This window comes from Strongylocentrotus purpuratus, unplaced genomic scaffold (genome assembly GCF_000002235.5).
Source record: "Strongylocentrotus purpuratus isolate Spur 01 unplaced genomic scaffold, Spur_5.0 spur5_scaffold_1, whole genome shotgun sequence".
NCBI lineage: Eukaryota > Metazoa > Echinodermata > Echinoidea > Camarodonta > Strongylocentrotidae > Strongylocentrotus > Strongylocentrotus purpuratus.
Genome location: NW_022145594.1, coordinates 9229550 through 9243175, shown reverse-complemented (window position 1 = coordinate 9243175; position 13626 = coordinate 9229550). Strand labels below are relative to the sequence as shown.

At 39.3% G+C, this 13626-nt stretch overlaps 1 protein-coding gene across 2 annotated transcripts in view; it reads left to right on the top strand.

Annotated features, from left to right (window-relative positions):
* Positions 1-13626, top strand: part of LOC590852 (tyrosine-protein kinase JAK2) — a 100364-nt gene that overhangs the window by 74955 nt on the left and 11783 nt on the right. For both annotated transcript variants that reach the window (XM_030977622.1, XM_030977621.1), the window contains exons 10-15: positions 384-522; positions 5895-6045; positions 6446-6562; positions 8770-8921; positions 10190-10264; positions 11032-11209. In XM_030977622.1, the coding sequence (XP_030833482.1) occupies positions 384-522; positions 5895-6045; positions 6446-6562; positions 8770-8921; positions 10190-10264; positions 11032-11209 (812 nt within the window). The remainder of the gene's footprint in view (positions 1-383; positions 523-5894; positions 6046-6445; positions 6563-8769; positions 8922-10189; positions 10265-11031; positions 11210-13626) is intronic.

Here is a 13626-nt window from a genome sequence, read left to right as displayed (position 1 = left end):
GCGCAGTTGAAGGCACCGATTTGTGCTTGTGAACTTGTCACAAATAATAGTAACAATGTTGTTTTTAAAACTAAAGTCCAAACAGAAATCCGGACATAGTGTGGTTCTAGATTCCGAGTGGCGAGTCAAAAGCCCTTGTATAATTGAGCTGGCTGACATTGCCAGGTGGAGTGGCATGAATCAACACTTCCAAAAAAAAGCTTTTGCCTGTGTATAAGACGCTATCCCAACTTTTGAATTTTTCCAGCGGAAAAAGGGTGCGATTTATACATGGAGATTTACGGTATGTGTATAGTAATGGGTATCTTTAGTATGTCTTGTGGCAAAATACCTCAAGTGTTTGTGTGTTTAGAACATGATGTTATTATTTGCTTTGTTGACAGGGTGCGATGGACAGCCCCTGAGCTGTTAGCAACCAACTCTGAACCAACCCTAGCAGGTGATAAGTTCAGTTATGCTATCACTCTCTGGCAGATCATGTCACATGGAGCAATACCAGCTGAGAATCTAAGTGATGAAGTGGTGAGTACTTTATTCATTCTCATTCATTCATTTGTGAAATTCTTATTGAGTTTGGAACACTTTTGGATGCATGTGCTTATATAGGTGTTATCTGACCAGTACAGTAAGGGTTAAGGCAAAATCATATGTGACCCTAAATATCCACAGATGTTTTTATATGTATATATTTGTTTGTCAGGCTCTGTGCGTGAATACAGAATCACTCCAAATTGTAGGTGTTTGTTTACCTGTCTATCTGAAGTCTGGGCTCATCTCTGTTTTGTTTTTTCTTCTTAATGCTGCATTTTTATAAGTTATACTACGTAATACCATTTCGGGATTACGTTAAATGAGACCCCGTCAGTGCGCATGCGCTAATCAGCACTTCGTCAGTCGCGTGTTATTTTGAGCAAAAGGACACCTTTCTGGCTCCAGAAATCAGACATTATTATCCGCGCAATCCCCGAAATTCAAAGGTAAAAAACGTTATTAGTTTCATCCTTGACATATACTGGTAACTTTGAGACGATTATTTTTATAAATCACGCCCTTTTGAAGTGATATTTTAATGATAGAATTGTATTGTCTCAAATGGATAGCAGCACCGCTGCGTGTCCTCCGTCCGCGCATCCACCCTAGGCACCGTCTGGTGGCGCGGAAGCCAAGGGCGGAAAGAAAAAATTACCCAACTCCAGTGGCAAAGTCACAGCTGGCAAAGTCAGCAAGAGTGGGCCGGGGAAAGAAAAAAGTCAACAAAGTCGGACTCGGAGCCAAAGGCAATGAGCGAGACGGGAAATCAGAAAGTGAATTCGTTTTGCAATTGGCGGTCATTCAACATCAACTGTGATTCCTCGCAGTTTTCTTTCGTTTTTATACCATGTACGACTTTTTCGCAGTTCGCCACAGTTTGCGATTGAGTTTTTATTTTTACTCCTACTTCCTTGCTTTGGGAGTTTCTCCGTCATTTTTTGACTATAAAAGAGTAATTCTCACCGGTGGAGAACAGCATGAGTGCATGAGCATGAGTGCAGCAGGGGAGACATCGGCACAGCCAGACGTGCGCCATAGCTCCGGCCGCGGGCACGGGAGTAATGTAGCTGCCGTTGCTGGTACAGGTACACTGGAAGTGATCGAGCCACGAACATTTCGAAGCCTGTCGGCTCGATTCAAAGTTTTACTTCTAGCAAGAACTAACCCAAAAGGGGCTCAATCAAATCTGACAAAAGGAAATCTAAGGTGACAAAGTAATCACCACAGCCTCCAAAGGCAGTTTAACTCGATTTTGGGGATAGACTGGACAGACTCAATAAAAAAATAAAAAATAAAAAAACTTGAACTAACTGTCTTAAGCTCTCGTGGGCAAAATCATGGAAAGTCTCCCTCAGACCATGTACGATGTATCACGGCGCAGCCGGGTACTTTGCGCTCTTTTCAGAGCCTAGCTATTGACTTTATGGATACCTCAGACTTCGATGAACCTCTTGCCGGTCAAGCCTTAGTTGAAGGTTTATGATCATTGTGAGGATTTTTCTGAACATGAAATTAAAGGAGGTAGAAATAGAGCTAGTTGAACCTAAGCTCGCAGCTAAATTCGTTCAATCTAGTGAGATTGGGGAACCAGTTAATAACGATTTGGTCAGTTGGGCAACCTACTTTAATTAGTACTTAATCTCACACCAGTTGGAGGGGAGAACCCTAAAAGAGATTGAGGAAAATAAAATCCTGTACCAAAAGTAGACCTCATTTTGCAGAGGGTACAGCTCTCCCTCATTAGAGGGTTGGTGGCTTTCGTGCGTTCACTACTTCACTTGATGCGTCTGATGACGTTATCTCCATTTCACAGCAAGATGCTTTGGCTCTGTTGAGCAATGCCATTTTTAAACTTTAACTCCTTCGCAAGCATGTGATCAGAAGACATGAACGCTTGCTTCACGCACCTCTGCTAACCCACATCGATGGTTGGGAAACAGTTATTTGGTGATCGATTTTCAAAGTTAGTGAAAAATTTGCAGGAATATCTAAAGGGAACAGCAGGGGTGATGAGGCCGCAAAGTATGTTCAGCTCTAGTCAGCACAGCCTTCAAAATCACCCCTACACCAAATGTCAAGTCCAAGTACCATGATGCCGGATGGACGCTGTCCTCCAGACATCAATTTTCCAGCCGATCAAACCCCAAGGCTGGTAGTTCCAACAAGCCTTTTTAGGCAATCCAGCCCCATAAGGGGCAGACACTCCTCCAGAAGGACAGACATCAAAGCAGTGCCCCGCCTCGGCTGGGAGCAAAACGACAATTCTACAAGAAGAATTAGACAGCACCAGCCTTGAAGAGGTACATGTAGGTCAGATTCTCACTCTAAAATGTCAAGTTTTAACCTTGTTGGAGGTCGACTGAACCAATTCTATGATTATTGGTGCAATTTTACATCAGATCCTTTTAATTTGGCTGTGGTGCAAGGGTACAGACTTGAATTAGACCCACAGTTCATGCCGCCCAAAATATCTTAGCCTTATTTTCAATACAAGTCCAATGAAACAGTACAAGCTGCTTTTAGCAATGAAATTGCGAAGCTTTTTGGATAAGAATGTCATTTAAATGAGCACTCATGAAGAAGGCGATTTTATTTCAAACATTTTCACTCGCCCCAGGAAGAATGGTGGGCTTGGTCTGATTTTGAACCTCTCAGACCTTAACATAAACCTTCAGTATCACCATTTCAAGATGGATGATATTTATGTAGCTACTAGCTATTTCTCTTTTTTCTCCAAATTGTTACCTTGCTTCAGTCGACCTCCAAAATGCATATTATTCTGTCACCATTTTTCCAAGCCACACAAAAATATTTAAAGTTTGTGTGGAAAGGGCAACTGTTTCAGTTTTAGGCCTTACCTAATGGCCTTAGCACGGCCCCTAGACTGTTTTTCAAAAAAAAAAAAAAAAAATCATGCGAGTGGTTGAGGCGTTGCCCGCTGCTAATGCTACGGCTGTCACCGGCAGCTCACGCCCGTCTTTGTCTCACAGCTCCACCGGGGCTACCGGCGGGAAAGACTGCAACGGCCTCCGTTCGACCATGGGAATGACATACCGCCCACCGGGCTCATGGATTTTTTACGGTCCACCCGCGGATGCTACCGAAGCGGGCGCCGTCTCGGAGGAAGAGAATTTTGACACAGACATGCCTCAACCTGATAACTTTATTCCTCCCTTGATCGCTGCAAAATTTTGCAATGGTGTCGGATATCGGAGATCCTATTGAGGAGGTATAGCCCAATCTATTTCATATCTCATGACACCAATTGGAGGGGAAAGTTCTTGATGAAGTCTCTGCTAAATACCCAACTCCGAGCAATTGTCAGATTATAGAGGCACCAAAGGTGAATCCTGCGATATGGGACAATCTACCTCCGATGACAAAAAGCTGTGACTTGAAGTTACAGCGAGTTCAGAAATCACTCACTCATGGCATCAATGCATTTGCCCGCTCCGTTTCTACGGGCGGTATAACTGGTACACAGCAAGATGCTTTGGCGTTGATTTGCAGCGCTAACTTTGAACTGAACTGCCTACGAAAAGAGCTCATAAACCTGACTTGAATGCAAGGTTTATGCATCTGTGCAAACCTACTCTGCCAGCTACTAGACGTTTGTTCGGTGATGATCTTGGGAAGCAGGTGAAGGATCTCAAAGATCAGCAACTGGCAGCAGCTGGTGTGATGAGGGACAAATTCAAACACCGCTTTGCTTCGCATCCCTACCGGGGACGTGGCTACAATGCACTGGGGCTCACAGAGCCAATCCCACCGGTATAGCAGGCCAATGTCAGGATCGCAGGGTGGCCATTTTTTAGGGTACAGACAGAACAGGAGGGGCAGACTGCCTCCGTACACTCAGTCTCAGGCTCCGAACCAGCCACAAATGCAAGCGCCAGGTGCCCTGAGGGGTCCCACGGGCCAGCAGAGGAGGAAGTAGAACTCCCAAGACCAGGTCATGACAAGGTCATAAATAACACTCTAATCACATTTTTAGCAAAATAATATGACTAATGCTAGTACTAGTAGTAGTGTTCCCCAAGTGGGCGGTCGACTGAGATATTTTAGGAAAATTGGCAAGAGCTAACAACAGACCCTATTGTTATTAGGGCTGTCACGGAATACAAGATCGAGTTTGATGTAGAAAGAATTTAAAGACTTGCATGAATTAAAGGCTAAACGCTTTAAACAGGGCATCCGATCCCAGACGCTAAGCGCATTCAAGAAGAAATTACTAGCCTCCATCGTAAAGATGTTATTGAGCCCTGTGTACATGAAGAGGGTGAATTCATTTCTAATATTTTTACTACGCCAAAAAGAATGGAGGTGTACGTCTAATCCTCAATCTTTCAGAATTGAATAAATGCATGATGTATCAGCATTTTAAGATGGATAATATCCACACTGTGCTGGATCTTGTATCCCCTGACAATTTTCTAGCCTCAGTCGACCTCAGAGATGCATATTATACAGTACCGATCCACCAAGAGGATAGTAAATACCTCAAATTTATTGTCAATGGTCAATGTTGGCAATTTAAAGCACTGCCCAATGGTCTCAGTACAGCACCAAGGCTATTCACAAAATTACTAAAGCCAGTTTTTTCTAAGCTCAGACAAGCTGGTCACATTGTGGTAGGATATTTGGATGACACAATCCTCATTGTAGAAAATGAAGAAAAGCTCAAAGCAGCTGTTAAGGCTACCACTGACACCCTTGCACAACACGGGTTCATTTTTCACTCAATAATGTATACTATTGTGTTGAGCACTGGATCGGATGGCCTACTGAGCTTCAAAATCTCATTTAACGTAATCCCGAAATGGTATTACGTAGTATAATTGAAAGATTAAACGAGAACTCGTTTGAGATTTAATCTCAATTATTTATATAAGTAATAAAAATGAGGGTTTACATCCCTCCCTTACCCTCCCTAGTGCTTGGTATTGTTATTAATTACAGTTCTCGTTATCTTTCTGCTTGGTTCAGCAGGCACATCCTCGGCTATCTACGAATATTGCTGATTAGCGCATGCGCACTGACAGGGTCTCATTTAACATAAACCCTCATTTTTATTACTTATATAATTGAGATTAAATCTCAAACGAGTTCTTGTTTAATCTTTCAATTTGAGGGTACTTTAGAATATAAATCTACTCTAATAATATTTGATATTTCCAGAATATACAAAGGTCTAATCACTGATTTACCATAGGCATCCAAGGCTGAGAAGAGGCTGATAACAGTACAATATTTTAGCCTCTTTGCTACCCTTACATGTAGTAAATCATGTTTGAAATATACTTTTGTGAATTTAGGCCAAAGAAAGGCGTAATACTGATGAAGTGTGTTTATTTTGTGTTCAGGTAAGGGATAACTACAGGCATGGTGTACGCTTAGATGCACCTCCAGGCTGCCCTCAAGAACTACTGAAGATCATGGAAGCTTGTTGGTCTCATAATCCAAGGAATAGACCATCATGTAGAGGTGTACTCAGGGATGTCAATAGCTTTCTCAGTGAGTTTGGAACTTTATTTCATAAACAAGAACTGCTTAAATTCTTACTTGTTTTCTTTTGTGCAGCTTTTGCAATGTATAGACTTTATCTTCATGTACATTTCTACAATATATATATATTTTCTAAAATTCATACTGGATTTGATAAAGTGGCATATATAATGTGTGCATATATACTGCTGTAAAGTATTAAAGTAATAAAATGCAGAAAGTATGGTATGGATTAGAGGTTTCTGATAATTATTCCAATCATGGGTAATGTACAACTCTTGGAATAACTAATATTCCCCTTTTTTTATTGGGATCACATTTTGTCCGTTGTCAGTCTTCTGTAAGACACGGCTCAACCGTTATTATTTATTGGGCAATTCTTGACTGATTACCATCTCATTTGTTGCAGCATCATGCAGCGGGAAACCTGAGTTTGTTGATCCACCAGAAGTTGAGATGATTCCCACAGAGAGTGATGATGAAGATGATCATACTGATCTGGACAACGTTGATAATGAGAGAAGGGGTGAGAAACAGCACTCTTCTTCTTATTCACACCTCTATTTTTATGCCACCGTTACAAAGTAGCCGGAGGCATTATGTTTTCGGGTTGTCCGTCCCTACGTACGTACGTCCCGTTCTCGTGATCGCGTTATCTGAAGAACCGATGAATGGATTCCTGCCAAACTTTTGTCATGTATGTATCTTGCAGAGCTGATCAACTGAGTAGATTTTGGGGTCACAAGGTCAAAGGTCAAAGGTCACAGGGCTCATTATGTATGCAAAAACAGCTTGTGATCGCATTATCTGAAGAACCGATTGATGGATTCCTGCCAAACTTTGGTCATGTATGTATCTTGCAGAGCCAATGAATTGATTAGATTTTGGGGTCACGAGGTCAAAGGTCACAGGGCTCATAATGTATGCAAAAACAGCTCATGATCGCGTTATCTCAAGAACCGATTGATGGATTCCTGCCAAACTTAGGTCATGTATGTTACTTGCAGAGCCGATGAACTGATAAGATTTTGGGGTCACAAGGTCAAAGGTCACAGTGCACATTATGTATGCAAAAACAGCTCGTGATCGCGTTATCTCAAGAACCGATTGATGGATTCCTGCCAAACTTAGGTCATGTATGTTACTTGCAGAGCTGATGAACTGATTAGATTTTGGGGTCATGAGGTAAAGGTCAAGGTCATGCGGCTCATTATGTATGCAAAAATAGCTTGTGATCGTATTATCATTAGAACAGATTGATGGATTCCTGCCAAACTTAGATCATTTATGTACCTTGCAGAGCCAATGAACTGAGTAGATTCTTGGTTCATAAGAACAAAGGTCATGGGCTCATTATGTATGCAAAAATAGCTTGTGAACGCATTCTCATTAGAACTGACAGATGGATTACTATTTAACTCAGGACATCTTGCAGAGCCAATGAACTGAATAGATTTTAGGGTCATGAGGTCAAAGATCAAAGGGTCATATATGTGTATGAGAAATTGCTTGTAATCACGATATTCTGAGAACATGTTAATGGATTACAATTGAACTTGAATTTGAGAAATTTCTTCCGTTTCGGTTTGTAAAATTGCTCTATGACGGAGGCATCATTTTTGACTGCGCGCAGTCGAATTCCATCTAGTCTTGTCTTATTTTCTACCCCATTAAAGGTTTCATACAATTAGCCCATTGACTACTGGATTCCCATAGGCTTTAATACAGGAGCTACCTGGTTCCAAGAGGCAATAGCTTAAAGGAAACTTGCTCTGATCAAAACCACATATACAGCCAACGTTGAATATGACAAATAACCTTCGGAGTCCACGATGATAAAAAGTCCCAAATTTTCGTCATAGACTTACATGTGTTAATCCTCTGCATTAGTCAATGTTTTGAAATTGAACGATGTAATCATGCACCCCCGATCCCTGCTATGTGCACTGTTTACACCTGGGCCCCGTCTTACAAAGAGTTGATATCAATTGCACTTTATTTGGGATTGATATCAATCGCAACTATATATGTACATAAGAGATATATAGGAGATTGCTATCTTGCGATTTGATAAGAGCACTTGCGATTGATCCAATTGGCAAGGCCCTGGCCCTGGCCCTGGTATAAGCTCACTACCAAGCAGGCTCTGATATTGAATAGGGGAAAAATGAACGAAAACAAACTTAACAGAATAAACAGCCAATGTATTGGAAGAAATAAAACTTAAAAGAACACTGACTTGTAAATAAAGCAAGAAATACTTGATACTTTAAAATGCGCCCTTGTTTCACACCCATGGATATTGATAATTCGCAATTAATTGGGATAGGAGATTCCGAGTAGATCACCATCACATGCACCAAATAACTTGTTTATACACATTTTAAATAGGGAGAATGAATGGGATTTCATATACTAATGTAAGAAGCTCAACGTGTTATGATCCACACCTCTGGTGACCAATCAACAATTGAAATTCAGTATTACAGCAGTTATGAAAATAAATATCAGGTCAAATTCAAAGTTGTTTTTAAATTTCCTTCACACTTAGCTCCCATTCCCTGATAAACATTATTTTGTGGATTTCTTTGTTGGCTTCTGTTGTTTATTTTGATGAAAATTTAATTAAAATCATGAGTCAATTAAAGAAAATAATTCATAATATGAGTTTGAAGAAGGAGATCTGATCTACTATTACTAATCATCTGCAATGTGTCTTTTGTTACTGTGTAGACACTGTCTCACCTCCCAACGGCTCAGGTTTGGGTGAAGGAGGTGGATCAGGTCCTGGAGGATCAGGAGAGGGAGCTACAGGAGGAGCCTCCATCTTAGTGGAGATAGAATCAGTGCTCAACCCCACAGAGGAAGATGATATCCTTGATCCTGTGAGTTCCTTGCATTATCAGGCATTTTATTAGATTAAATATGTGAATTATAAATACTAAATATGTATCCTAGCAGGGTCATCCACCAGATACATACCCTGTGAAACATTGCTGTGTGGTCAGTACCTATGTAAATATAATTTAAGCAATGGTCACAATACCATGTGAGTCAAAAACTATCTATGGACAGTAAATCATACATCTTATGAAAGAGTGTTTTATCCCAACAGGAGACATTGTTTGCGAGAGTGCAAAAATCGACTTGCGCCAAAGTGATGCCTACAGTATGTATTTATGTTGGGATTAGCGGAGTGAGAGAATTGATTGAATGTAGCAAATGAAATGCACTGCATATGCATTTTACAAAAGAAAAGTCATACACACACACGCACACACATGTTCGTTGATAATTAATATTCGATATTTGATATGTGTGGCATGATTAATTTCGTTAGGGATGTTATTTGAATCTGCAAAGACTGAATTAATACCCAAATCCCAATTGTTTTATTCAAACATCACAAAGCAACTTTGGCGCAAGTCGATTTTTGCTCTTTCGCAAACAATGCCTTCTGTTCATCCAAGCGTGAATACATACCACACAAAAATGATACCAAATGATTTAGGATAAAACACTCTTTCATAAGATGTATAATAATTTACTGTTCATAGATGATTTTTAAAATAATCAGCAATTTTCTAGGTGTAAACTTTTTTTTTGGACTCACACTGTACTTCCAACTCTAATGCTAAACCTAACCTAAAATAATTGTCATCAAAGGTTTAATCCTATATTTTTAGCAAAGTAGTGCCCATAGCATTTGTCACCAGAGAAAACATGATTATGTTCTACTCATGTAGGCCTGTGTACAATGTACTTGGGTTCAGGTTTGATGCAAAACAAGTTTAAAAAATATGTGAGAATTTCATTATGAGGAATATAAAAATGAGCTCATTAAATCTCTTTGTAAAGCTCAAAAGTGCTGCACTTTGTTGCCTGGATTCCTTGGGTAATTTGTAAAATCTGAGAACAAAATATTAATGGTCTTTTGTGCAATATTCTTTGTTTAGCAACTGTGAATCACCAATATAAATTGACTTTTGCCATTTAAGAAATACTTATCGTTCAGATATCCAGGCTGACTGAAACACAAAATAATAAAAGTAAACCAATAGTCCTACAATCCTACATCAGATTTGAATTTTATTCATATTGTAGTGAATGTATGCCACAGTATGACAACATTATGATCTTTGCTATTTGACAGGATGAAGAGACCAAGTTCATTGGAGTTAATAGAATACCAGATGGTCAGCTCAAGAAGGAGGAAAGATTAGGATCAGTAAGTGCATTGCTTTCTTCATTATTGTACACCATTGTAATTTCCATTGTACATGTATGAGAGCTTGACATACATTTTAATCACAATTTACAGTAACATGATTTATTTACATAATTTATGTTCTAATCACATCACATACACATGTTAGTGACAATACAAACTGTGAATCATACATAAATTTTGGATTCCTATTGTTGTCTCCTTTTGAAGAAATTAAAAAAATCTAAAACAAGATATAACCTTGATCTTCATGGTTGGAATTAACAACAATAGGAACTAATCTATTTTAGAAGGACAGCCTTCACAATTTCGTTTTGTAATCATGCTCCTTCACAGCCAAAGAGGAAATCTCTAAATAGCTAAGAGGTTATAGCCTTGCAAAAAGATGAAATGATTTAAAAATTGAGGGAATCTAGCTATTGAAACTGAGGTTATGTGATAATATGTGTAATACTATGTACTGTGAAACACGTCTGTACATAATATAGGCCACCCGGTAGTGACAGTGAAACAGGTGATATTCCTAGTCAGGTTTGCAACACATATTTCTTCCCAGAGGGAGAAAGTATCAGTGACCGCTGTAGACAGTTGATTTTGTCATTCACATGGGCACAGGACTGGCTTGACTAAAGAAGTTCCCCTTTGAAATTATTATTCATCACTGTTATGAAAACTGGTTCGGAGTATATTGGTGTCAATGGTTTAAAGTCTTGTTGATAAATGGGAAAATAAAAAGACAATTAAAATATGCTTATTTCTGTGTACAGGGTCATTTTGGGATGGTGTTCCGCGGAGTGTTGATGCCTCGTCAGGGTATCCCTGCTGAGATTGTAGCTGTTAAGGTGATTAAGAATGATAGTCGATCAGATCAGTTCCAGCAAGAGATCAGAGCTATGTCTTATTGTGATCATAAGAACATTGTCAAGGTTCTTGGATACTGTGAAGGTAAGTCAATTAAAGGCCAATCAAACCCTCCTCCTTTGTATCAAAGCAGAAAAATAACAGAAACAGAATGACAAAAGCTTGAATTAAATCGGACCAATAAAGAGAGTGCTATGAATGTATGCAAATCTCAAATTGGCAATTTTGTCTGGAGAATGTGACCTAGTCACGGACAACTAAGGCGCCACGGATTTATTCAACTGGCATTCGGAATGCATGTAGAATGCTGCATTCAGAATCTATTGTTCTGTTAATCCGCATTCCAGAATGTCGCTAGAATGCGGTACTTAATGACTTAATGGGCACATTCTGGGTGCATTCTGGAATGCTCCATGAATAGGCCACGCAAACAAAGGCGAGATCGGCAGCGACTACCTTCTTGATATTGCGTGCCGGAATGGTTTCGATATAGAATGCACCATAAGAATTGATAGAAATCAACAGATATTTAATTGGTTTCGCTTCTGTCTCTCCCGAGTTCGGTTGCTCTTTGCATTTCTCGAGCGCAGGTGAAAATGGACTTACTTTTATTTCTTTATTTCTTTCCGACGGCTTAATTTTTGTCATAAACTCCGGTAACATCAGCGATATTCAAGTGTTTTCGCTTCTCTCTTTCTCTCACTTTTTATTTCTCAAGCGTCGGTGATATTTTAATTGATTTTCTTTCTTTTCTTCGGCTTATTAAAGATGGTGAAAAGAGTAGAAGAAAGATTGAGAAAGAATGAAGACAGATTTATTATGACATTCCCTCCACAAGTATGTCCTGAGTCGGCGCTCACAGAACAAAGGCGCGTAACAATGTCAAATATACGTGGTGTTTTGAAACGTTGGTGTTGATTGACATGATGCCTCATTAAAGATGGTAAAAAGAGTAGAATAAAGATTGAGAAAAAGTGAAGAAACTATTTTGCATGAAAATGCGGATGAATCTGAATGATCAAAATGAGAGGAAGAAAGAGGATGCAAAAGATGGTGGGTGTTGAAAGATTTATTTTTTTTTTAACCAGATTTTTTTTTTTTCTTCTTCCCCCTTTTATCCTGATTTTACTGATTTCCCCGTTATTTTCTCTAATCTTCCCTATTTTGTCCTATTTTTTCCCCAATTTTCTTACTCGAAAGGGTAATGTTGTTAAATGCCATTTTGCTCTGCGAATCCTCTTCTTTTTTTTTTACTCAAGGGGGGCGTGGTTGAGGGGAAAACAAAAAACCTATTTTTTTTTTAGTGCTCACTATCACCCCTGTATAAATGAGAAGTAAAAAGATTTCTTATTTCTTATTTCCAATCTAAATGGTCCGTATGCTCTAATAATTGAACGATGTTATCTCACGACACATGGCATGTGGACAACAACAAGACATGTGCGCAACAACGACATACAAATAATGACAGATTTATTATGACATTCGCGCCAAAACTGTACGTCGGCACTCTCAGAACAAAGGCGCGTAACAATGTCAAATAATCGCGTGTTTTAAACTTTGGTGTTGATTGACATGACGCCTCAATTTAGATAAGAAGGAGACAGTGTTGATTTGAGATAGAAATGGATTTATTATTATCGAGAGAGAGAGAGATTGCAGGTGTAAATTGGCTGTATGCCTATAACAATCCTAAAATGTTGGATTATTTTGTAATACACAAATGTTTTTGTCATCGGAAATAATTGCTCCTCACCATGGCATTGACCAGTCGCAACAACGACATTCAAATAATGACAGATTTATCATGAAATTCCCGCCACATGTCGGCGCTCTCAGAACGGAGGCGACGTAACAATCGTAAATATCGCGGTCTTACTTGGGTGTCGATTACATCATTTCCAAGATATAGTCATCAATCCAACTTTCATATCCCCACCAATCTTTCGTGGTCAGGGGAAGGAGGTGGGGGGGGGGGGTTCCTAGGGAACAGTCGTAATGGATGTCGATGTTAATACTGAATAATTATGATGTTCCCACTGAGTAAAATACGTCCTTTGCCTCCACCGTTAAATATTTCCCTTGCATTTATTGAACGTGTAGTGTAATTTACTCGACACCCAGTTGATTTGAACGAAAGCAAAAAAGGCAACAACAACAACAACAAGAGAGAGAGAAAGAGATTGATGATAGTTTGACCGAGTTTAAAGAATTTGAAAATACAAACAATTTATTTTATATAAATGTAATCTTTTTCGAGCAGGAAAATACTTGTATAAGAACTCGTTCGTAGCGTCAAAAATTCATTTTTACCAGTTAAGAAATAAAGCGACCGCAACATTTTATTTAAAAATGGAAACGTAATACCAAGATATTTTGTTTCTTCAATTAGGAGACAACGTGTTCCCGCTGTTATCAACTTCAAAAATCAAAAGTTGAGAGAACGAATGTTATACCTTGTTTAAAAAGATAAATAAAAATAGCTCTTACTCCTTCTAAAA